Source organism: Perognathus longimembris, chromosome 4, assembly GCF_023159225.1.
Source record: "Perognathus longimembris pacificus isolate PPM17 chromosome 4, ASM2315922v1, whole genome shotgun sequence".
NCBI lineage: Eukaryota > Metazoa > Chordata > Mammalia > Rodentia > Heteromyidae > Perognathus > Perognathus longimembris.
The window spans coordinates 71,449,545-71,476,865 of NC_063164.1; the positions used below are offsets into that span (position 1 = coordinate 71,449,545).

The following is a 27,321-nucleotide window of genomic DNA, read 5'->3' on the forward strand; positions in this document are numbered from 1 at the left end:
TAGAGTGCTTGCCTTGCATGCATGAAGCCCTGGGTTGGATTCCTACATACCACATATACAGAAAAAGTCAGAAGTGGCACTGTGGCTCAAGTGGTAGAGTGGTAGCCTTGAGCAAAAGAAGCTCACGGACAGGGCCCAGGCCCTGAGTTCAAGCCCCAGGACTGGCAAAAAAAAGAATAAATCAAGCTAGGTGCTGGTGGCACATATCTGTACTCCCAGCTACTCAGAGGGCAAGGGTCTGAGGACTACAGTTCAAAGGCAGCCTACGTAGACAAATCCAAGAGACTCTTACTACCAATTAACCAGCAAAAATTAGAAGTGAAAGTATGGCTCAAGTGGTAGAATACTAGCTTTGGGTAGGGAGCAGCAGCTAGGCAAGAGTATAAGAGCCTGAGTTCAATCACAAATACTAGCAAATAAATTTTGAAATTCAGATTACTTATATGCCCAAACTATTGCTAATTTATGATTTCAAACTCAGTAAAGGAAGTCCAGTAGTACTTTTCCTTTAAAAGAGAGTCTATGTCTTGCAATATTTCTACACCAATTAAATTGCTTTTAAAATTCAACTGGTACTTCACATTTTCCACTCATTTAGACAAACCTCTACTTCTTCATGTCTAGTATCATTTTCAAAGTTTTACTGTACTCAAAAAACGACCTCATTTTAGTCTTTTCTATGTAAGGTATTTTATCGTTATAAAACATCTAAAATTTCCTTTGCTAAGAACTAGAATGCTAAATTGAAAACTCATCCTGACTTATGATCATTTATCTATTGTTGGGAAATACATCCTCCCATATTTGAGAAAAACCATCTCTGTGTTAAGGAATAAATTCTGGTTATTAACCAGTAGAAGAGTTTCTCCTAAAATGTATAATCTCCTAGTACCTATTATATTTAACAGCTATCTGTTAAAAAGTGACCAAGACAAGCCTGTACATTAGGAGAAACAAGAATACACAGAAAACAGTAATTCTTCATGGCTTTTACATTTCACGTTTCCCCATCTTTTTTATATTATCACATGTACTGTTAGGAGACATGTAAGGTAGTGAGAACTGATTTGAAATCACGCCCTCGTCTACCTCCATATAATCTCAGACTATGAAATCCTATCTGTTTAAATTTCTGGCTCACCCTACTTCTGAAACACAGATAGAAACAAGTCCATCTGAAATTTGATACAACTGACAATTCAGAAGAGAAAAAGATTTCCTATTGTTTTTTACTAATGATAGAAGAGGCCTGAAAATGAATCTTTTACTATTTCCCACGACCCCAGAGTAGTAACAAGGGACAACAACATCCATGGAAGAATTAGAATGTTGTTTCAAAGGAAACTTAGCTCCTAAGTGACCATCACGGAAAAGTTAGTAGTTCAAACTATCAGCTTCAAAAACAGAAGGGATTCATGATAGAATGAACTTCTTAGGTATGATAGGACACAAAACTTCTCATTTCACTTTAAGTGAAAGCCCAATAATATATTCAAATTTATAAAGGGCCCAGATAATACATGAACTCTGTAAATACACCGACAATAGGACTCAAGAGTACAGTTTCTAACATAAAAGTTCATCAATGTCATTAGCTCCTAGGATGTTTATATTTTTTCAAAATTATTCAAGCTATCAGAAAAATATTATTGGTCTTAAACACTGGTAAGCTACATTCAATTAAATCTAATTTGGACATTACCTTACGAGTTTGCATTTTTTCTGTTCTCCTCCGAAAAGCAACGTAAGGGTCATTGTTGGTAGAGCCATCTCTTTTCTCTTGTTTGATCTGAGGAATGAGGGATGGCCCCCTGCAGTTTTTACGCTTTCTCACCCAGTAGTCATATACAGCCTTAATAAGGTAATCATCTTCATTTAGCAGTAGTTTTGCTTCTTGAAGTGTTACAAGCTAAATAGAAAACACAAGATGTCACTGACAACAATGTTTGAAAAGAACCACTTAAACTAAAGCTACAGGGAAAAATGTGATCCATTCTGACAATTATAATCAGATATTACAGTAATAGGTAGACACCTTTCAACACTTATCAGAATTCATTAATTAGGACATTATAAAAAATTGTTTCCCTTGAGAAGGATAGTAGTTCCATCACTTAAACTAAGAAAACAAGATAAGTCATACTTGCAAAGATCACAATAGCTTTATGCCTCAGATAAGTCTTGGATTAAAAGACTTTTAGGATCACTCAAAATCCTTACATCTTCTGATTCTACACATTTAAAAGTCTACTAGTTTTCAAATTTACTAGCATCAACCTGTTTGGTTTTCAACCAAAACCAGAAGACACCTACCCCCAATATATAAGACATTGTAACTATGTTTATTTTGGAACTAATAAAAGGACAATCAGCTGGTTTCTTAAAAAATTCAACAGTGTTCAATTTTCAATTCCTATATAAAAGTAATTCTTCTATCTAAGCTGGTTATGCACTAGAAAAGCTTTGTTCTTAACTACCAAATGCTGCTTATAACACTATTATGTTGGGCACAGTGGTCTCTAGGATCCTCCCAGGAGTTCTGACATAGGCATTGCAACATGCAGTGGGGTTACACATAACCAGTTTATTATAATTTGACTGTCTAGATAGTTTGATCATAAGAAAATACACTGACAATTTAACTCAAGTATTACAGTCCATGTGACTATTACATTTAGCATAGTAAAAGGATCAGTGGCCAAATTTTGATAACCTCCTGTCTTACAGAGGCAGCTTAGTTACAATAGAAAGACTGAGTAACTTGGACTTTAAAATAGTGGGAAAATAAACATGTCCTTCAAAATATTACCCATTGTTAGTAAAGTTCTCTGGAATGGTGGTATATGCTCCAAAGGCCACAAGGACAATACTAGAATAAGAACTGAGCTATCTGTAGGGTCCATTTTAATCATCTTAGTGGTGCAATGGACTGAACCAGGATGCAATCCATATTAGGCACGTGTTCTACCCTTATCTCTGGGCTATAACACAGAAAAATGTATCATAAAATTGTATGCATGCTGACAGCAACACAGAATCACTGGCAGCTCCCAAGTGCTGGAGGCTAAGGGAAACAAAGCTACCATATGCTGTTTTGTGTGTCAGCTGTTAAATTACTATGTTTCTGACAATATTTTTTAATCTTTGTTAACTAAATCAATAACTTAATCTAACCTTAAGAGTAAAGAGGAGGAAAAAGGCTCCCTCTATCAATTGGCAAAACAGAAATTAACTTCATAAAACAGTATAATCAAATTGACACTACTTCCTGTGTTCCTCCATGTCTGAAGACTGAAATACTTGCATTCACTTTTTCATTTCTGATGCTCCGTGCTTCAGCTTTCAATGTTTTCTTGCTTATAACTTTAGTACCCTCTCACATTACAACTAATAATAATTTAAGATGCATCCTGATATTTCTTTACAGTATGAGGTGTATTCTCTCAGCTAACTATAGTTTTTGTTTTAATAATTCTTTTTTTTTTTTTAAAGAGACCTTATCTTAGAACATAAATTTTTATTTTTTTATTTTGCCAGTCCTGGGGCTTGGACTCAGGGCCTGTGCACTGTCCCTGGCTTCTTTTTGCTCAAGGTTAGCACTCCATCACTTGTACCACAGTGCTACTTCCAGCTTTTTCTGTGTATGTGGTATTGAGGAATCCAACCCAGGATTTCATGCATGTTAGGCAAGCACTCTACTGCTAAGCCACATTCCAAGCCCTAAATTTTTATTTTATGTGTGGCTATTTTAGGGCAATCAGTATCAATGAATCTCTATTATGGTGACAGCATCAATGTAAGTAGATAAGAACTATTTGTAGACAAAGTCATCACAAACCATGTCATATGACATAATACTTTGCCCTCAACTTTGGAAAAAACACTTAAACATTAACATATAATATTCTTCAAAGGACATTTGTCCAATTAAAAAAAGAAAGAAAATATCAGCCTGGTGCTGGTGGTTTATGGCTGTAATCCTAGTTACTCAGAAGGTTGAGACTTGAAGATCATGGTTTGAAGCCAGCCTGGGTAGGGAAGTCTATGAGACTCTTATCTCCAGTTAACCAGGGGGCGGGGGTGGGGGGGGGATCGAGCTATGGCTCAAGTGGTAGAGCACTAGCCTTGAGCAAAAAAACATTAGGGTCAGTGTCCAGGCCTCAGGACTATAACAAACAAACAAACTTTAAAAAAGAAAACACCTACTTAAATTCTAAGACTACATACCTAAATGAAATCATACATTTCTGTCACACAGTGACACTTAATCCACTAAAAATCACCCTTGTTTACTTATTTCCATGCTGACATGACTCGAGATCTGTGTTAATTCATTTCTCCCTTCCACTATAATTTTCTGATTCTTAATACTATGAAACCCATAGTTACACCAAAGTGATTATGTGACACAGCAATAATGATGAAATGATTAAGATAAAGGTCTTTCCAATTTTATAAATCATATCTCAAGTATCAGAAATTCTTAACAGTTCTATTTATCTTTCATTTAGAAGTCAGTTTTCTAACTACATACCAGTAGATTGCTGCTATGCTGAAAACCTTCTCTGCAGGCATAGAAATGACCCTCAGATCTTTTAATAATATGGAGTTAAAACAAATATGGGTAAGGTAATACTTTAAATAAGCTGAAATGAAAACTACAAACATTAAATTCAAATCATTTTAAAAGTAAGAGTGCTCTATTATTAACTTTACACAGCCAATTATAACATACATGTACACACATGTTACAGAATACTGTTGTGTAAACTTTTGTGGCAGGATTTCATTGGGATTGTTTCAAAAGATCTAAAAGAACTTCCATTTTTTAAATATACAAATATTTAAAAGTTGTACTCATTTGAAGGTACCCATTTCAACATGCTCCAAACAAAACTGCAAAAACAAGGAGACAACATCTCCCATGTAAAACTGTATGCATTCCTAACTATACAAGAATTACACTTCTTTAATGGCATACTGATTTGGTGCATCTGCTTTGTGCCTGTTCCATTAAAAGAACATTTAATAATAGAATTCTAAGTAAACAGCTGAGGTGCTAGGTAATTAAAAAACAAAAACAAAACACTAACCAAACTGATGGTTTGATTACTGAGTTTTAGACATCTTTAATTTGATTACAAGTACAATAAAAGTTGTAAATATGTATCAGACAAGTTTTCTACTTGTAAGCAAGGAAAGGAAATTATCTAAAAGATACTGAATAGTTCAACATATCCAGAAGGCTTAGAACAATGTTTAAAATCAGGCTATGGAACTGATCTAGTGGTAGAAACCATTGCTGCTTTATACTCTGATTCCCAATGGTACGGGGACTACACTTGGACAGCTGTATGGCCATGGTAATTTCAGTCCTGCTGTCATCTCTACTACTACCACAGACTTCTCTATGGTCTCTACATAGTTACATTATTGGCTCTAAATTAAAATTTTGGTGGTGCCTGAAATACGTGAATTCCTTCATTCAACATAAGGCAATAGTGTCCTGGATGCAAAGAGGGCAAGGGAATAGAAAGGTAGTTTCTGTCTTGAACCAAGACTCAACAAGTGGAGGATTCTTAAAATGTAAAATAAGGTCTTAAGCTGCAGAGAAACGCTTAATATTAATTTGATAGCCAGAAAAGACAGACATTTATCAACATATATTTTTCTTCAAAAACTACTTAACTACATAGTATACATTAGCAGTCTCTCTAGGAAACCTCCAAGGCTCTGGCTATCCTTCTATTTCTAGTATCCAAAATCTAGTAAGAATCTAGGACATCTGTTTTAAGTCATAGACCCAAAAATGGAAAACCTGACTGAGTAGAAGAAATAGAGTAGAAGGCAGCATGAAATTTCTTTCAGGCATCAATGATGATGGAACTTGTATAGGTACTGAAATACTTAGTAAACTTAGTACTTTGGGATGTTACTAAAATCACATTATTAGAAATGTAAAATCTAGCATTCTACGAAGAGGCAACTAAAGAACTATAAAAGGACATAGTATACTAAGAAACAATAGAGTTTGGTGTGCCTTGGAATACAGACTTTATAGATAGTGAAAACTACTGAAGATTTTTTTTTCCCCTTTTCCTTTTTAGAGGTACTGGTACTTTGAACTCAGGGCCTCAAGCTTACTAGGCAGGCTCTCTATTCACTTGAGCAATGCCTAAGCCCCTTCCCTTACTTTCATTGCTTTAAAGTTTTCTTTGATTATTTAAAAAAATATGGTTTTGTGTTGTTGTGTGGGCAAACTTCTGTCATCTATCTACACAGCCAATGTAGCTTGAATGAAAGACACACTGCCATCACATGCCCAACTTACTGGTTAAGATAGGTTTCACTTTTTGTCCAGGCTAGCACCACTGAACCACAATCCTCCTGATCTCAGACAACAATTGGGAATTATGGTGCCTATCAAAGGATTTTAGGTTCTGTTTTGTTTTAAATAGAAAAGGCTGCTGTTAGAATAGCAGTGGTTCACATGAATTAAAAAAAAAAGGAAGTGGGGAAAGACAAAAATATAATGTTTTAGGGGAAACTTGTTTGATTTCTTTACATTTGGCTAAGGGTGGTTATAAAGAATATAATCATTAAAATTAGTAGATTGAATATAATGTCATTAATGAAGATAAAGAAAGTAGAGTTCCAGGTGAACAAATGGTCTGGAAATGTTGAATTTGAAATACACACCGTTGTAGAACAATTCCACAAGAAACAGCCTGGAGTTTAGTAGGCAGACACAGAATTTAAAAATCAGCAATGAATTTTTAAGTACTAAAGATAGAATAAACAGAAATATCAACATATAAGGTAGGGCCAATAGAAAAAGTCATGAAGAATCAAACGTGTAGTGAACATCATTTAATACTGCAAGGAGATTAAGCATATATAGGACAGATAAAAAAATCCTAGCTACTCAGGAGGTTGAGATCTGAAGATTGCAGTTGCCAAGTCAGCTCAAGGAGAAGTCTAAAAGAGATTCATCTCCAATTAACCAGTCAAAAGTAAAGCTGTGGCTCAAAGTGGTAGAGCACTGGCCTTGAGCAAAAAAGCTCAGGGACAATGCTCAGGCCCTAGGTTCAAGCCGCATGACTGCCCCTCCCCCCAACAAGTGAAGGCCACTAGTGACTTTTAGGAGTTCAATTTAGTAAAGTGGTTTGTAATATAAGTAAAAGGCAAACACTGGAAGCACCAATTATGGCTAATCTTTTGAAAATGTGTAATGGAAAAGGAGATACAGTGCTAGGTTATTAAGATGAAATTATGTAGAAAGATTTTCTTTGAAAATACACACTCTTGGGTACCTTTTGGGCAGAGAGCCAATGACTGAAAAAATGAAAGAATAATTAAAAATAAAATACCCCATAGCTCTTAATTTCTTCATAGTATTAAATGTGTTTCAATTTGGACAGTAGTAGAAAGTAAGGAGTAAAGATACCATGGAAATATGTAATAACTGGGAATAGTGTTAAATAAAACAGGATATTAATTAAGTAGGAGAAAAGGATTTATAAATTAAAACAGAAAGTACTAAAAAGAAAACTTTAAAAAGCATCTACTTCGGGGCTGGGGATATAGCCTAGTGGCAAGAGTGCCTGCCTCGGATACACGAGGCCCTAGGTTCGATTCCCCAGCACCACATATACAGAAAACGGCCAGAAGCGGCGCTGTGGCTCAAGTGGCAGAGTGCTAGCCTTGAGCAAAAGGAAACCAGGGACAGTGCTCAGGCCCTGAGTCCAAGGCCCAGGACTGGCCAAAAAAAAAAAGCATCTACTTCAGCTAGGTGCTGGTGGCTCATACTTGTAATCCTAACTGCTCAGGAGGATGAGATCTGAGCATTATAGTTCAAACCTAGCCTGGGCAAAAAGACTAGACTCTTGTCTCCAATTAACCACCAAAAAGAAAAAGTCAAAAGCAAAGCTGTGTCTCAAGTAGTATAGTACTAGCCTAGAGCAAAAAAAGCTCAGGGACAGTGCCCAGGTCCCACGTTCAAGCACAAAACAAAATCTATTTCTTAGAAAATGTTTTATTAAGGTATTTGTATTAGAGGACGAAAGAGAATGACATTTAAGGTATCTTGTGATATCTTAAAAAAAAGCAAAAAACAGCCAGACTTTCTATTTAGCAATAACCTCCAACACAGAGAAATCTTACAATATTTCAAAGAACACCTACAAATTCCTTAGTTCCAGACTCAGCTATTGTTACCTTTTATATCCATTTGCTTAACTTTTTCTGTCACTTTCACACACACACACCGTTTTGTTTTTCAGTATTAGGGATTGAACACAGGGCCTGATACATTCTAGGAAGGTGTTCTATTACTTGAACCATACCCTGTCTTCACATTTAAAGACTGAAAGATTAAGAATAGATAATTCTGAGTTTGAGCAGTCATTAAGAGAGATAAAAAATGAAGAATTATTTAAGGTAAGACAGTAATTTAGTTTTAGAAAAGTTAAACTGAAGAGATCTGTGGATCATATTAATGGAGATGCTAATAGCTACCATCAAAAGAGGGAAAGAATCCTAAGGTTTCAGAAAGATAGACAAAAGTACATGAACTACTTTATGTACAAAAATTATCCTGAAGTGATAATACTCAAAATGCACCTAAATAAGAACACCATGAACAAAACTTCAAGAACTTTCCATGTTTAAAGGGGTTGAATGAAAAGGAGCCCAAAAATGATGCTAGAGCCAGGATAGTGATGGATACCTAGACCATAATCCCAACACTCAAGAGGCTGAGGTAGGAGTATAATATCTTGAGTTTCAGATAAGTCTTGACTATATAGTAAGACCTTGTTTCACTATGAAACAAAAAAGAAAGAGGAAGGTAGCAAGTAATGTCATGAGAAATAATAATACTAGGAGGAATTAAGCTGTTTACAAACAACAAAAATGAAGGTATTTTCAAGACATAAAAAGGGTTAGGGGATACAGGTCTGTGGTAGAGTGCTTGCTTAATATGCATGAGGTGCTGAGTTTGATCTCTAGCATTGATAGGAAAAAAATGATACAAGAACACAACAAACAAACGAATAGATGGGGACTAAAACTAATTATAGCAATTGGCAACAGGAATTCTCAATAATGGCTTCATTACCATAGTGTCCCAGAATGATAGAGGCAGAAAGTTTGCCTTAGTCTTTTATGTCTTTACTAACCTAATAAATATTAAGCTAATTACAAACTTGATTTCTTGCCTGGGATCTGATACTATGCCAGCCTTCAAAAAGGAAAAATAAAGGGATCCATGAATTCAGACAGGGCCTTGGTGTCTTTAATCCTTGATTCTATTAACAGGACCTTATTTTGTTCCTCTGACAACATTTCCACCATTTATCTCCCACTGCTTTAAGTAGATGCTATCATGCTCTGTGCTCAGCCAGTTGTTTGAAGGCCTAGAAGCTTGTCCCTAAGCAAAAAGAAAATAAGATAGTACTGATTACACGTGCACAGTTAAACTGTATAGTTTACATGCTTTTTTGTTTATCCTGCCCCTAATTAGATAATAAGCTCCTCAAGGGCAAGATTTTTGTTATGTTTTATACAATGCTATCGCCTATCTTGTTTGGAGAGACAGTAAGAAAGCAAAAGATAGAACAGAGAGCTGAAGGCTTCCAATGAAATAATTACAGCTATTTTGACTAATTTTTGCACAATTATAAAAAAAAGTATGAACATCACAAGACTGGTTCAGCCTACATTTTTTTAACCTAAAAAAACCCAAACCCATATGCTATTATTTGATGCCAGTAACTGAAATATCAGGAAAATGGTGAGTGACAATCAAGAAAAATCTCAATAAAAATAATCTCTCAAAAAATCAGGAAATTTTACAAAATTCACTTTTCAAAGCGTTCTTTTAATAGTGCACTAAATATTAAAATGGGGAAAGACTAGAAGAAAAATTAAACACGCAGCTAAGTAATGTTCCAATGGAAAAGTGAAATGCTTTAAAAAGTTGTTAACTAAGATTTAGGCAAGTTAAAGGTTACCAAAATTAATTTTTATAGGTAAACTAGTGAAAAGTTTTAAGAACCTACTGCAAAAAGTTTATTCATAACTGATTTATCTGTAGCTAACTTATAACTGGTTTACTTTTCAGTGTAATGCACTGAAAAAATTAGCATATTAACTACTCCATACAGGTACACCAAAACTTATTTTAAAATAGTTTATTTTTAATTCCATATGAATACATGTTTATTTTTAAAGTAAATTTGGAAAATACAAAAATAAAGAACATAAAAATCACCAACAATTCCAGCACTTAAATATAACAATTGATGACATTTTGTTGTATTTTTTTTCCTTAGGCACATGTATAAATGTTTTAAACAGATCTGAGACTTTTCCACATAAACAATTCTGTATCTCATTTTTGAAATTTAGCATTATATATATAGTGAAAAAATATATATAGTGAAAATTTCCTGTGGCATTAGATATCATCCAAGATTAAGATTTAATAGCTGCATTACTTTACATCCTATGGACAATTTATAACTATTCAAAACATTCCAATCTTTAAAAAGTTTTCTTGCTGTTGATCTTGTTTTTTTCTGCAGTTCTGCAAATAGGACCCAGAGCCTTGTGCAGGCTAGGCAAGTACTTCATTACTGAGCTACATTCATCATCTAATTATTTTTCTTGAGAATAACTCCCAGAGATGGGGGTTATTAAATCAAAAGCGTAAAACATTTAAGGCTCCTGATATGTGCTGTTTAATTGCTTTCCAGAAAGACAGTATGATTTTAAATTCTCTGTGATATATATAGCATATCCCACTAAAAAATCTTAGTCTTGTGAATGTTTAACTTAAAATTTTTAATAATTAATATTAAAACTCATTTAAAATGAATATCTTCATATAAATCTGAGCTAGTGGGCAAATTTGATATTAGATGGTTGCCTTAGAAAACCCAAATAAATTTGGCAGTACCCAAATTTATTTATTTACATCAAAATACAGTCCTATGGGTCTGGGAATATGGCCTAGTGGCAAGAGTGCTTGCCTCGTATAGATGAAGCCCTGGGTTCGATTCCCCAGCACCACATATATAGAAAACAGCCAGAAGTGGCGCTGTGGCTCAAGTGGCAGAGTGCTAGCCTTAAGCAAAAAGAAGCCAGGGACAGTGCTTAGGCCCTGAGTTCAAGCCCCAGGACTGGCCAAAAAACAAAAAAAAAAAAAAACAGTCCTATGCAAAGGATAAAGCAGATAGATACTTTAGTGGTATAACTAGTATTATTTTATCCCTAAAGGAAAACATCAGAACACTGCTCTTCAGATTCCTGTTCAAGAAAATGCTGAAGTAGTCTATTCAGATATACTATAAACAGAAATTCTAAGATTTTAAGAAACAAAATTCAAGAGACAATAAAATGCAATACTCATGTTTAAAAACAATTCAAAATAAATGTGCTAATCGGCTTAATTGTAAGAGATATTTTTACATAGTACAGTACCTGATTAGAACTGGCTTTTTCAAGTCTGTCAATCATAATTTCAAATTGCAAAGGCTTAATTTCCATCTTTCTGTTAAGTCTATTTAATAAAGTCTCGTCTTCTGAATCCATATCATAATCTGGTTGCTCGTTGTCTAGATTAAAAGCTAGGGGAAAAAAAAGAATAATTCTTAAAATTGAGGAGAAATTACAAAGCTATGAATAAAAGTTAGTTTCAGAGATTAATTATGCAATGGAAATTACAAAGCTATGTACAAAAGTTGATTTCAGAGACTATACAAAGAAAGGCAAAATAAACTTTTATTTTGCATATGACAACATTTAAGACAAAAATTCTAAGAAAATATTTTTAAAGAAGTATCACAAATACAAAAGAACACAGAAAATGACAATAATAAAAGACGATAATGTTAGTTTGGCAGTATAATTAAAAGCTAACAAAAACCAAGAATGCAGAAATAAATAAATAGTGTATGAAGGTCACAGGGAAACAGACCATTAAAAAAAGACACTGGATGGCAGATTAGTAATCAGAAAAAGTAATCAGAATTTTGATCCCCTTCTAAGAGTAATAAATCACATACTTGACAAAATTTTGTAGTTAAAAAAACACAAGAATCCTAGAAGAAAATAACTTACAAGAGGAAATATATAATCAGATGCCATAAAACCAATTATTCTCGATTACAGAAAAATAAAAATTTTCCACATATAAAATTAAAAGTCAAAAGACAAAACTGAGAAAATAAAAAGGTAACATGTACAGATCTGATTTTCCTAAGGATATCCTAAAATTTAAGAACAAACTAGTAATTCAACAGAAACTGACAAAGGATTGTTGCTATAGTATAAATATCAATGATTAAAACATGAAAAAAAACCTCTTATCTATTAATAATCAAATAGATATAAACACAACAAGGTGATAGTAATTTTCACTTATCATAAAAAGGAACTTACAAGCTGATACTTAGTTCAATTAAAAATAATTTTATCAGACCTAGGCACCAGTGGCTCATGCCTGTAATCCTAGCTACTTAGGAGGCTGAGATCTGGGGAACTCAGTTTGAAGCAAGGATTGGCAGAAATTCTGTGAGACTCTACCTTCAATTAACCACAAAAAGCCAGAAGTGGAACTGTAGCACTAGCCTTGAGCACAAAAGCTTAGGACCCAGGCCTGGACTGGCATAAAGGAATGAATAAATAAACAAATAAGAGATAACGTTTGTCTCCAACTTGGCAATTTAAATTTCTAGAAATTCATCCTACTTACAGAACAACAGAGAGTTGTGACAGTTCAAGAATTTAAAAAATACCAAGCAAGAGATATATATGTAGGATCAGATAAGGAAGCAATAGCTTATACAAATATACACAAGTCTGAGGGCCAGAGGAAAAGAACCCAATGGAACTAATAGTATATACAGTATTAACACACACACACACACACACACACACACACACACACACTTTTTTTCCTTTTCTTTTTGTGCTGGTCTTAGGACTTAAACTCAGGGCAAAGGTGCTATCTCTAAGCTTTTTTGCTCAAGGCTAGTGCTCTATCACTTGAGCCACAGGTCCACTGTTCTTGTCAGGGCTGGCTATAAAGCAAGACCATCAGATTTCAGTCTCTAGAGAGAGTAACTAGCTAGGATTATAAGCACAAGCCATCCACATCCAGTTAAGACACTAACTTTTTTGAAGACAAGGAGAGATATACATTGAAAATATTTGTAGATTTATAGAATATTTTTAAAAGGATGATGAGTTTCCATAATCTATATATATTACTAAAAATAACTTCCTTTCACAAAACATTTTGTAAGTGAAGACAATGAGTGTCTTTAGTTAATAAAATTAAGTAGTTAATTCAATCAAAAGATATTTTAAAGAAAGATTTTACAAACTATTAAGCAGAGTTAATATAATAAACTAATTTCTAAGTTAAACAGAAATTTTCAAAAATTCAAGGGATACACAACTTTTGCATGGCTATCTTTTACACACCTACCTAATCTTACTCACCTCTTGTTCCTCCACTCCTATCTGCTCTATCTTCTTATTCTATTCTTACAAAAGCCAGCACCCCAGCTTGTGAGGCAGGGGAAGGGACAAGAAAAGCTGGGAAATAGTTTAGAAAATTAATAGTGATAATTGATAGATCTGACAATGTATTAAATCAGAACGAGGGTAGAAATGTGCCCACATAGCACAACACATATCTACTATTATCATTTCTTTTTAATTAAAAACTATGCAAGAAGCATTATAGATCTAAATGCTCTGATGCTTTTTCAAACCAGGCATAAGTATCCTAGCTGTATCCCTTTTTTAGCTCATAGTTATTCTCTTCTCTTCCAGACAAATTCTTTAAAAGCATTATTATTTTAGTCATTCTTATGTGCTTCTAACAAAAAGAAAATAAGAATACTAAAGTTAAAAACAGCACTTCTTAGATACAGTTTAAGAGATTTAAAAAAATATAAAGCAGAATATTTTCTGTATATGGTTGCTTCTTAAACCCAGAAAGCTTATTACCTTTTAGAAATCAAATTCTTACAAATACTGGGGAAGTTTCACAGGCTTGTCATACAGACAAAACATACATAGGAAAAGGAAGAGGAAAAGGAAGAGGAAGCAGGTTTGGAAACTTCTTGATGTAGTAGATCAACAGTATTAAGGCATGTGTCTATGTATGAGTAGAAACTTGTAGTAAAGGTAAGTGAGAACATTTAAGGGTGTGCACGATCACTGTGAGAAGGAGAAAGAAAGTGAAAAGAAAGTCAGATTGACAGTTTCCTCAGGAAAGCTTGGTTGCTCTATGGGAAGGAAAATAGCTTATGCCTAGGTAAGGGAATCAGTATAATCTGCTGTTAAAATACATAATGCATTCACAAGTTAACTTAGACAATATATAGTGTACAATTAGCTGGATTAAAAAAATGAGACTTTCGGGGGCTGGGGATATGGCCTAGTGGCAAGAGTGCTTCCCTTGTATACATGAGGCCCTCGGTTCGATTCCCCAGCACCACATATACAGAAAACGGCCAGAAGTGGCGCTGTGGCTCAAGTGGCAGAGTGCTAGCCTTGAGCAAGAAGAAGCCTTGGACAGTGCTCAGGCCCTGAGTCCAAGACCCAGGAGTGGCCAAAAAAAAAAAATGAGACTTCCATGTTAGAAGTGACTCTCAAAGCAAGTAGTCATATTTATATGTAAATATCTAATAAGTAGAGTTATGAAAATAAAATAAAATTAACCCAAAATAATAGTACCAGAAAATTTCCCAGAGCCAAAATAAGGCAAGATGTTTTCAGATTTAAAGTTTACCATAGTACAAAATGAGTAGCATGAAATTCAATGTAGCACATAGAGCCAGTTACTGTCCATTACTTCAAAATCTCATTATGGACAGCAATATTATCATCGTATAATATTGTGCAGATTAAATATTCCATGGTAAAGGGAAAAATAATTTCCTTTATTTTTCTCATACAAATCTCTAGGTGGGGGGGAAGGTATGGGATTAAATTTTCAGTTTCTCTCTTCCTTTTTACTGTCTTCAGATTTGTGAACTTGACACAAGTTAATTGGCTGTAAACTTTCAAAGTACATGTTCTCTGTTTCCTACTTTCACACAGGCTGCACTCTAGCCCCTAATAATGCATGGTAAGGAGGCTCACTACCTTTCTTGGGAGAAGTCGAATCAATGACTAACTTGTGGGAAGGCAAATTTTTCTAATTCACAAGTTAAATATTATAAAGTCCATTAAGACACTCATATACACACACATCTCACCTTTCAGTATCACATTAGTTATAAAAGGTAAAACTTAACAAGTTCATGTCTGCTTCTCAATTAGACCAAAGCACAAAAGGGAAAGCATGTTACTTCTTGCTTTTCGAAATTTAGCGTTGTAGACAACAGTCAGATTGTACTTTATTTATTTTTGACTAAAGAACATTCTATTGGCCCTTAAGCAATACAGCCAACACACTTATTCTACTCATTCTCTTGTCTCTGATTATTTACACAACTACATTTGGAAATGGTGTCCTACATAAACTGGCAAGTGTAAGATTCTATACAAAAGGAGGTAAAGGAAAAACCCACATGACCCACCATACCCCACTCTTCCATCTCCATGCCCCAACTCGGCTAGAAATACAATAATTTTGTCAGCCACTTAGGAACAAGATTGAAGAATTTCCTCTGTGAGAAAACAGATTCCCTTAAAAAACACAATGTCAGATAAATGATCTTATTGAAATAGAAATGGCCAGTCATGTAATTCAGATACTTAGGACAGAAAACAAGGATTAAGAGGGATCTTGAAATGATGTAATGCAAGAAGAAAACAACATACCTAAAGAAAGATAGTACTGGCTGGGGATATGGCCTAGTGGCGAAAGAGCTTGCCTTGTATACATGAGGCCCTGGGTTCAATTCCCCAGCACCACATACATATACAGAAAACGGCCAGAAGTGGCGCTGTGGCTCAAGTGGCAGAGTGCTAGCCTTGAGCAAAAAGGAAGCCAGGGACAGTGCTCAGGCCCTGAGTCCAAGGCCCAGGACTGGCCAAAAGAAAAAAAAAAAAAAAAAAAAAAGAAAGAAAGATAGTACTGAAACAATGAAAGAGGTCAGGAGAAGGATAAAACAAATGCTTGGAGAAAATAACATTTTTAAATTTAAATTAAAAAAAAAAGTTTTATCAGTGGCAACACTGAAACAAAATGTTCAAAATTATGAAAGATGCTTGTTTACAGCTTAAGACTTCTCAAGCAATCAATCAGTCAATAGGGCCAGAATAAAAGTAATTTCAGACATACAAGGCCTCCAAAAATTTTACCTTCTTATCCTAAGAAACTACAGGATGATGTGCTCCACTAAAATGGAGCAAGTCTAAAAGGAGACATAGAACACACACGGAAATTTCTGATAGATCATAATCATTCAGCAAACTTAAGAGCAAATGATGGTTAAGGTTAACACAGTAAAATGAACCATTATGCAGAAAAATGTCCATAAAAGAATTAATACTGATAGATTGGCCCACTACTTGTATATGAAGCTGAAGAGTTAGGACAGATTTTAGATACATGGAAAAAGAAGTAGATACAAAGATAGGAACATCATCTTTCAAAACAGAACCTCAACGAGAAAGAAATGCGATCAATATTAATTACTGGTCTCAGCTGTTAATAGCTGCATGTTACATATACTGAAGACTCACTTAATATTAAACTAAAGCAAAAAATGGGAAAAGCATACTGATATGAAAGGTAAGAGAATTTTGTCTTAAAACCATAAATACATCAAGTTGTAGTCCAAAAATATAGCATCATTGCTTAGAATTTTGAAGATACACATTGAAACAAAAAAGCAAAGAACCTGAAGGTAGTTCAAAAAAGCTGAAGGCAAGTATGAGGCTCCATATGAAAGGAGGTAAAGTAAAAGTCCACAGGTTCAACTATGAAATGGAGACTGACTATTTTGTTGTAAAGAATAAACAACAAGAATACATTTAACTACACTTGGCAACAACTACAATTAATCTACTGATAAATATAACTTTTTGAAAATCTCAAAGGAATTACACTAAGTGGAAAAAGTGAATTACATAGGGTTACACAGTATAAATCCCATTAATATAATATTCTTGAAACAACAAAATTATAGAGTGATAAGAAATTAGTGGCTGTAAAACAAGCCAATGAATGCGCCTATCTTGCAAGATTTTTATTCAGTATTAAATGCAGTAATTTGCATCTATTTTAGTCCCAAGTACTGAGCAAACATTCAACAAAAGTAGGCTGCTACTCAACTTTACTACATTAATAATGGGGCAATACAATCCTTTAATTTAGTAGAAGTAAAGGTAACGTACAATGCAATTTTCTAATGTTTCCCACCCCCCGGTACTAGGGATTGAACCCAGGATGTTGCACTTGCTAGGCAAGCTCTTTGCCACTGAGCTACATTCCAGCCCAAGATTTTGTGATATCAATGTCCCTAACAATCTGAGTACACAGAAATCATGGGTTTTAGATTAAATTGTTTAAAAGTTTTAGCTAGGTGTATCTTATAATCTCAGCACTTGGAAGACAAGGGTAAGAGGATAGTGAGTTAAAGGCTAGTCCAAATTGCACAGTGAGACCAAATAAAAACAAAACACTATTAGGCACTGGTGGCCCAGGCCTGTAATTCTATGTACTCAGGAAGCTGAGATTTGAGGATTGCAGTTCGAAGTATGCTGGGCAGAAAAGTCAGTGAGACTCTTATCTCCAATTCACCACCAAAAAAGCTGAAGGGGAACTATGTTAAATGGCAGAGTGCTAGCCATGAGCTTAAAACAAAAACAAAAAAACTCGGAGACAGTGCCTAGACTCTAAGTTTAAGCCCCAGGACTGGCAATAAATAAATAAAGAATAATATGAGTCTGAACTGCTAATAAAAGGAAACCACAATAGTCTACTGACAAAAAATAGCACTTTTGTTTATGTTTGATCTTCAGTATCTTGTCAAAAAACGGGAGGAATACTTTTATGTACTTATTTGAGTGAGTCCTTGTATCCTGGATGTATTACTGAAACTGCTTACCTTAGTACTCCCTAACTGCTTGTTATCTACCTCTTGAAGTGTGCCCTTCTGTTTATTTTCCCCATAACTCCCCCCCAATAAGCCCCATGCTAATCTGAACTTACAAAAGCAGAGGGTGCGGAAGGGAGATAACTTTGGTTTAATTTTGTCTGTAGGTTAAAGTTGTCCCTCACCCCATGGTATTATTACAAGATTATGAGGTAACATTACATGGGCATATTCATCTATCACCCTTGAGTCAGGCCAGCCCAGGCAAACAGTCTGCAAAACCCCATTTCAACCAATGAAAATGGACACAGTTGTGCACATCTGTCATCAAACTACACGAGGAAGTGTAAATTGAAGAACTGAGGTTCAAGTCAACTAGTTAAAATGTGACACCCTATTTGAAAAATAATGTAAGTAAAAAGGGCTGGTGGTATGGTTCAAATGGTGCTCATCAAACCCTTGTAACCACTGAAAAAAGAAACACACCTACAAATGAAATAAACTTTGTGCTTATGAAAGGATTCCTAACACCTTGTAGTTGTTTAGACAAGTATTTGCTACACTGTGTACCCTTTGAATTACTTAATCATACTCAGTTTCAGTTTCTCCTATCCCAATTTAGATGGGCATCTTTGCTCTAAGTCTTCTTCTCTTTGGTGGAGAGGTTACCTCGGGCACATGTTTCTGGGTTTTGACTTCTACAGTTTGCAAGAGACTTGCATCACTGCTTTATATTATGTGATACTAATGATCACTATTCATTTTTCCTTCCTAAGGAACAAGGCTTTAAAACAATCTGGCAATTACATCCTCATTTTCTTCCTTTCCTACTAGATCTTAGTCAGATTAATGAAGAAAGAAAGGAAAATGCAGGCTATTCTATATTTCATAAAAAAGTAACTAGAGAACACAATATCGATATTTACAAACATACCCATGGAAAGAACTGTTGGGGATTGCCCTTCCCCCAGCCCTGGGACAATGGGAGGGAGCCCCTCCCACCTTCTGGCCTAAACCAGAAAAGAAAGCCTCCGCCCCTGGGAGGCAAACACGTGCGTGCCACCATGATGGGGTTGTCCCGCCCACAAAGGAAGTTTCGTGACATCACCTGATGGACATGGTCTTTAGCCTATGACTGGCCCTTCGGCCAGCCCCCTTTCTTTCCCGCCATTACCTCTATATAAGTCCCTTTCCCTATTAAAGATTTTGAGACGCATCCCACCATAGCAGCATGTCCCTGATGCCTTCTTTTCCGCCCCCGCTCCTGGTAACATGTGAGGGGACTGGGGGGAGGGGAGGCTTCAGCAACCTTTCCTCAACTTAGCGCAAGTCCATGAGAGTACGCCTTTGGCCTTCTGTCGGTGGAAGGCAAGGCCGAGTGCTCTTTCATAGATTTTAGGGTTCAAGCATTCTCCCCGGGAGATCTGGGAGAAAGGGATCATTCAGATCCCGACAACGAACATACAGAAACACTACATACACAGTGTGCATACTAATAGACTCAACAAAGATGTCTGAACTAAAGGAACAGAAATGCGCTTGACTACATCTGAGTAGAGTTGTTAAGAAATATCAGCATTAGTATTTAGACTTGTCAAAGAAGCTGTACACTCTGATAAAAATACGGCTCCACACTTTTAAAATCAAAAGGGTTTTGTATTTCATTTTGCCACACATACAGATGGATGGGCATCTTTCAAAACAACGAGTAAAACTGTTGTCAATAGTGTGGTCTACAATGCTTCTAGTAATAAAATATATTCAACACCAAGACTCTAGAGAGATATCACATTGCACTTCTCAGTAGCATACAATCCCATCAAGTTCCATCATGCACTGCCCCAAATCACAAAAGATTAAAGCCAACTATTGAGGAGAATAAATTTTAAACAAAAATCAGAAAAAAACACTCAGAAATATAATCAAGGGTAAAAGTTTAGAGCCCGATATTTCTCCTCCAGGACCTAGAGTATGTGATCAAGTGAGCAAGCAGAACTAGAAGGTGACGACAATTTGTCTAAAAAAGATCAGGAATGGGTGCAGATGGCTCATGCCTAGCTACTCAGAAGGCTGAGATCTGAGGATTGCGGTTCAAAGCCAGCAATGGAAGAAGTCTCCCATGAGACTCATCTCCAATTAACTACCCCAAGTGGAGCTGTGGCTCAAAGTGGCAGAGTGCTGCTAGCCTTCACAAGAAGAGCACAAGGACAGCTCCCAGGCCCTTTAGTTAAAGCACCATGACAGACCAAAAAAGAAAAAAGAATCAGGGTTTTCAGAAAGGCAGAGTCTCCTACCTCGCAAATTAGTTTACATAATAAAGTTGTTAAAAAAGAAGCCTACACCCAAACTCAGTCAACATGACAAGAACTGTTTAAAAGCTTGGCAAAACTAGAGTGAGGAGACAAACTAGAAAATCCAATTTAACACTTCTAGTAAGGAAGCAGACAGCAGTTTCTTACACTGAGTCAAAATCTGAGACATTTGTAGTTTGTACCTTTGTATCCACTGAGGATTGGCCCAGAAACCTCCACAAGATTATGAGGTTTGATCATATTTTGGTGATGCTTGTAAGTGTGCATTTCTAACAAATTTCCAAGTGATGCTGTACTATATTCTAAGAACCAATACTCCAATCTTTCCTCCAAAGCATTGTAAATTTTACTTTTGCATAGTGTAAAATACATTGAACTTAAAGAATTTGTAAGTCTTTAAAGTCCTCAATTATAAAATAACTTTCAAAGATAGCTATTGCAAAGCTAGAGCAGAAACAAACAAAGCACCATTTCAGCTATGTTGGTGCTGTCCATGGTTCTGATTTAGCCTGGACGATTTAGCCTGGATGATTTAGCCAAGATATGTACAGACAGTATGTATGTTATTAAAAAGCTCCTCACTATGATTCTTCCAGATTTGGGAGAATTATAAGACTTTGCTAGAAATGGTACTCACAATCTCCACCTCCAATCTGCAAATAAAGTGAACTGCAGAAAAGTTTACTGCTGCTTTTTTACAGTGTTGCTTAGTGACACAATTTTCTCTAACCACTCAATAGATCTTTACACATACTCAAGGTCTGTACCATAATCAGGATTGTATCTGGTCTTTTCTTTACTTTTTATCCCACTCTCAACCCTGAATGAACCCATGATCCTACACTTGTGTAAGCAAGCATTACTCCACTGAGCTAAAAATCTCAATCCTGTTCCTGGTCTTTTTGAGTAGTCAACTAACTAGACTCCTCTCACTTTCAAAAATTCAGTTAACAATACTGTAACATATACTGAAAAGCTATTGAGGACAAATTTACTTGTGTTTTTTTTTTTAACCACAATGCAAATAGTAAACAATCCCTCACATTTTAACCAGGCCACTAGTATAAAGCATAATGCCACTAGTATAAAGACCTCTTGAGAAGAATCTAAAAAGACATGATAAATGAATGGAAAATATCATCTGAGATGTTCTTTTGGGGACAATTATTAAATCACATACGAGGTCAATAGATTAGCTAATTGTATTACACCAAAGATAACATTGATTTTTATAATTATGTATAACTATATAACACAATGTCTCCAAGGAAATATACACTGATCTGCCGTTTATCCTAAAAGGATAAAGAACCAAAATGGCATGAGGGAGGAAAGAATGACAGTTTACAAACATTACTAAGAACTGAAGGGATAAAAAGCAAATACTAACATTCAGTGAATCATTGAGAAAGGTTTACATAATTCTTTACAGTATCCTAGCAAATTTCTCATAACTAAAGATTGGGACAAATTTTTTAATTTTAGTTAATATTATTTCAAAACAAAAATGTTTTGAAATTATGTTGTAAGGACAACTATCTCAGAGCCTGTATCTTATATTCTAATATAAACCCAATCCATTTCTAGTGTGTAGCTATCAAATTAAGCTGTTCTAAGATTAAATTCTCCATCCCAGAAAACTAGAAAATTCATGAATATTTCAATTTGTATACTTTAGAATTTAAAGTGGATATTCACTATACTTGGCTCTGAATGGGTTTTCCAAAATTGAATAAGTCCCGTTCAGCCAAAATCTAGTATTTATTGCTACTGAAAACATTGAAAAAGTAGATCATAAATATTTGAAAAGAATTTTTCTGTGTGCTGGCCCTAAGTCTTGAACTCAAGGACTGGATGCTGTCTGTTAGCTTTTATTGCCCATAGTGAGTGCTCTACTATGTAAACCACAGCTCTGCTCTCAGCTTTTAAGGTGGCTCACTAGAGATAAGAATCTCATGGGCTTTCCAACCTGGGCTGGTTTCAAACCATGATTCTCACATTTCAGCCTCCTGAGATTTTTTTCCCAAGTCTTTCCATTTCTTTACAAATGTCACAATATTATTCTTTCTAATAGGTGAGTAAATTCCATTGTGTGTGTATACATACATACACACATACATACATACATACATACATACATACATATATGTATGTATACACACATATTTTCTTGGCCAATTTGTCCTTGGAGATGCTTCTGGGCTGATTCCATACCTTGGCTATTGTGAATAGTGCTGCAATAAACATGGTGGTGCTCACGGTACCTTTACTGTACCCTGATTTACAATCTCCTGGGTAAACGCCCAGAAGTAGAATTGCTGGATCATAAGGAAGTTCTATGTTTAACTTTTTTGAGAAATGGCCACACTAATTCCCAGAGTGGTTGGACATGTTTATACATTGGCACCAATAGTGTATTAGGGGTTGTAGTCAAGTATATGCAAATGTATTAGCTAAAATACATACAGTAGAGTCAAGAGAATAGTATATGTAATTCTTTAGGAAGTCAAAATAAAATTTAAGCCAAAAAAAAAAAAAAAACCCAGGAAGAGGGTACTCAAAAGGGGTGGGGTGAGATCAATAGAAAAGGGTAGAGAAATTAAGAGGAGAAGAGGGAAGAGGGGGAAATACAAATAAGAGTCCGACGTATATCCTACAAACTTAAGAAGAGTGAGGAAAGGGTTGGGTTGGGAAGGACTAGTGAGAATGTAAAGATATTACACTGATCAAGACAGATTGTATTCATAAACTGTTTTTCTAAATGGCATTTCTGCTGTACAACTACATAAAGCCAATAATAATTTTTTAAGGTGTTAAAAAAAAAACTAGCCAAGCAGTGGCTCATGCCTGTAATCCTAGCTACTCAGGAGGCTAAGATCTGAGGATCACAGTTCAAAAGCCAGCCCATGCAGAAAAATCCATGAGAATTTTATCTCTAATAAACTAGCACTAGTGTTGAGCACAAAGAGGCTCAGGGACAGCACCTAGGCCCTGAGTTCAAGCACAGGAGCAGGAGGAATAAAAAAAAAGGAACTACAAAGCTAAATGTAGTTTAAGTTATTATATTATTAAGTTATTATTATACTTTAAGTTATTATAATTTACTAACCTCAAAAATGATGCTATCGGTAAAAAATTACCAAGAAAAGGGCGTGGTAAAAATCTAAAATCAAGTCAAAAGAAGCCTTGTAGTTTTGAGACCTTCCAGTTTTCAGAATTCTATCCTAACAGCATGTAAAAAATTGAACAAAAATTAATAAATCTTGGATCTGTTAAGAGAAGCAAAGTCAAACCAAAATTGGAAAAACATAAAAATACAGAGTGACAATTTACTAGAAAAGAAAATTCTAGGTGAACCAGTTGGGAGGGGTGTTGGTGGAAGACCAAAATTGTAATAGATAAATTACCGATGGCACAGTATTAAGAAGTTTGAGAGAAAAAAAAACCTAGGTACCACAGTCACACGGGCCCTCACTTTTGTTTTACTTTCAGGCGCTTGATAAGGTCCTCGCAATGAGCACAGGGGAAAAATCCCCTGTGCTGAGAGTAGAAGAAAAGGAAGTCAAGCTTCTGGAATCTGACAGAACCTTGCATTCAAGAAAAAACCAGGAGAGGAAAGATAGCACCGCCACAGTAGGGAGGCACCCTGACTTGCTCCAACTGAATAGTGAGCTGGGAACTCCAGCACCCAACACCCTATCAAGAACCCAGCAAAACCAGCAGCCAGAAGCAGTGCAGAAACGCAGGAAAACAAAAAGGAACAAAAAAGAAGAGCCGAAAACCTACACGGAGCCAGAGAATCTATGGGACACCCATTGGCAGACCGACTGCCGGGAGTGCAGGTCCAGACAGCGGGACTCCAAGGACACCAGGGAGAGTGCGGACCAAGACAAATGGCAACGGCGACAATGGGAAGTTCGGGTCCACACTGGGAACAGACTTAATCGGCTGGGGAACCCAGCGGTGCAGAAGGGGAGAGCCGGGCACACCACCACGACCGTTTGCCACCCCCGAAGGACCAACAGCGGCGCAGGACAAACACACAATCCAGGACCAGTGAGTCCCCCATTACCCCCTCCCCCAACAGGAGACCAGCTACCAGAGACCCAAACCCAACAAAGAAACTAGATCTCCCTCCCTCCCTCTCCCCACCCCAAGGGAACAAAGAACCCCCAAATCAGGTGGGAAGCTCCCATCAGGCGCTGGGAAGTCACAGGAGTTTAGCAGGGGAAGGGCAGAGCAGCCCCTAGGCCGCCCAGGAGCCAGAACTGGCCAAACCGGCCCTGCCCCCTTCCCAACAGGGGCCAGGGGACGGCCAGCAGTGCAAGCCCCACCCAAGGCGCCTGGACCTCGCAGACTTTTACAAATAAAGTCACAGGCACTGGTGGGCAATACCAGCACAGCAGGAACACCTGGACCGGATCACGCCCCCCTCCCCCCCAGTGGAGGCGCAGTCTGAGGGCGGTAACCCGCGCCTGGACGGTTGATCCCACTGGACCCCACACATACCGCCCCCCACATCAGACACGCGGGAGGGCACAAGCACAACCCAACAACCCGGGGCTCGTTCTGGTAGGCGTACCCCACTCAGGTGGACGGGGCCACAGCAGCAGTGCCCATTGTAGTGGGCGCACAGTTCACAGGTGGGCGGGCCCCGGCGACAGCACCCACTCTGTTAGGCGTAACCTGCTCAGGTGGGCAGGGCCACAGCGGCAGCGCCTACTCTGGTAGGTGCTCCTGCACAGGAGGGCAGAGCTCTCCATCAGCCCTTGCCCACTCAGTTTGGTGCATTTCACACAAGTAGGTGGGCCGCACCCCAACAACACCAGCCCCAGAGCGGTCCACATAGGAAGACGAACTGCATGAGAGGTGAGCTCCTCTGACCAAGATACAGAGTGGAAAAAAGAACCAAAGAAGAGATAAGCCTCCACGCCATGCTGAATTAGCGACCAACAAACCCCCAACAGGGGCACGCTAAGGGATAGTACAGCACAGCAGCAGGACACTGTTCTGCAGAGAAAGACACAGAACCTACCGGCCCCCAATTGCAGGGAGGGTGACAACCTCAGCAACAATCAAGGTCACGCTCACCCATTGGGAAGCAAAGTCCAACAGCCAAACCCAAACCCAGAGCCAGGACACCAGGGCACAAGTCTCCCACTGACGGACCAGCGCGAACCAGCACAAAACCAAACCAGGGAAGCCACCCACAGATCTCCAAAAGTGCAAATCACAAAGAAATATACCACAGTTCATCAAAGGGCAAGCCAACTTGCCAGCTCCAAAAAGCAGCATGACTGAAGAGGAGATGGAGAATAAAAAAGCAAATGAGGCCATGTTAAAAGAAATGATGGAAAGCGTCAGAAATGAAACCAGAGGGGCTGGGGATATAGCCTAGTGGCAAGAGTGCCTGCCTCGGATACACGAGGCCCTAGGTTCGATTCCCCAGCACCACATATACAGAAAACGGCCAGAAGCGGCGCTGTGGCTCAAGTGGCAGAGTGCTAGCCTTGAGCGGGAAGAAGCCAGGGACAGTGCTCAGGCCCTGAGTCCAAGGCCCAGGACTGGCCAAAAAAAAAAGAAATGAAATCAGAAAACAATGATCCTTATATTTCAGGCTCCTGCATACCTAGGAGTATAAGTGCAATTCACTGGTATCCAGCTTCAATTAATTCAATAGACAACAGTTATCCTCTGTGCCAGCCCTTCTACATATCTCACTTCTTTCTCCTTTATTTCTTAATTGGTAGAATTTCCAGGATAATGTTGAAAAAAAACAGATAAACTTTTCTTGTTTACAGTTTAAAATGGCATGCCTGTTGCTTTTAAAGTATTTTAACTTTTGGAAGGTACCTTTTATCATATTAAGAGATTTTCCTTTTATTTCTAACTTGATGAAAAATTGCCCCATAATTGTGACATTCTGTTGGATACTTTTAATGTATTTAAAAATAACTATGTGTTTTCCCCCCGTTTATAAAATATTTGCCAGCATATATATTAGCTGCGCAGGAAGGACTTCATCTTTACAGATATATATATGTATATATATATACACACACACACACATATATGCACACATATATACATGCAATTTATCTGAATCAAATTCTTCCCCTTCATCTTTCTCCTTCATTTTCCCTTCCCCTTCTTAAAAAAAAATTGAAAAACATTATATCGTCCTATTTTTAATATACTCATTTACAAGCACTTTTGCCATCATCAGGGCCATTCACTCTTTGTAGCCCTCTCTACTTTGCCTTACATCATCCCACAACATAGGCTGTTTTACTTTACTGTGCTTCATTTTTTTCTGATGTATATTGTTTTACAAAGGGTAAATTCACACATGTATAATAAGCTAAGGCTCTCTCTTTTCATGGTCCCCTCTATTATCATATCACTCAACAGCATTCAGTGAGTTTCTTTATGCCATCTTCATATTAGATACAGAATGATTCCCAGTATTATTTGTTCTCCATCATTCCTGGTCTTCCATATCCCATCATCCCTCCAAACAGTTCCATTCATGTCGTATATAACATTTTTTTTCTAAAGAGTGATTTGAAGCATGTTGAATGCAAACTATTTAATGATAATAAAAAGTTAATAAAACAAAACTAGAGTAATTTGAAGAATAATTATTCCAAATAATTATTGCAAAAGAATGTAACAATGTGAACAAAGCTTAAAAATCCTTCACGAAAACACTGGTATAAGAAAAAATGAAAAAATATCTATGTGATCAGTGATCTGATTTTTTTAACAAATTGGGATACATCTATGCACTTTTGCTATAGGAAGCTGTTCAGAATATACTATAAAATTTAAAAGATGGTCATGATATGTTTAGTGTCTTTTTGTCATTATCTCACTCCAGTTAGGAAGTTCACTTGTATGTACTAAAGAACTTTAAAAGAAGAAATACGAAATTTCACTGT

General features: G+C 36.7%; 1 protein-coding gene across 2 annotated transcripts in view; it reads right to left on the minus strand.

Moving 5' to 3' along the window:
• Positions 1-27,321, minus strand: part of Epc2 (enhancer of polycomb homolog 2) — a 99,890-nt gene that overhangs the window by 24,574 nt on the left and 47,995 nt on the right. For both annotated transcript variants that reach the window (XM_048345503.1, XM_048345502.1), the window contains exons 3-4: positions 11,485-11,630; positions 1,703-1,909 (exon numbers count right to left, since the gene is read on the minus strand). In XM_048345503.1, the coding sequence (XP_048201460.1) occupies positions 1,703-1,909; positions 11,485-11,630 (353 nt within the window). The remainder of the gene's footprint in view (positions 1-1,702; positions 1,910-11,484; positions 11,631-27,321) is intronic.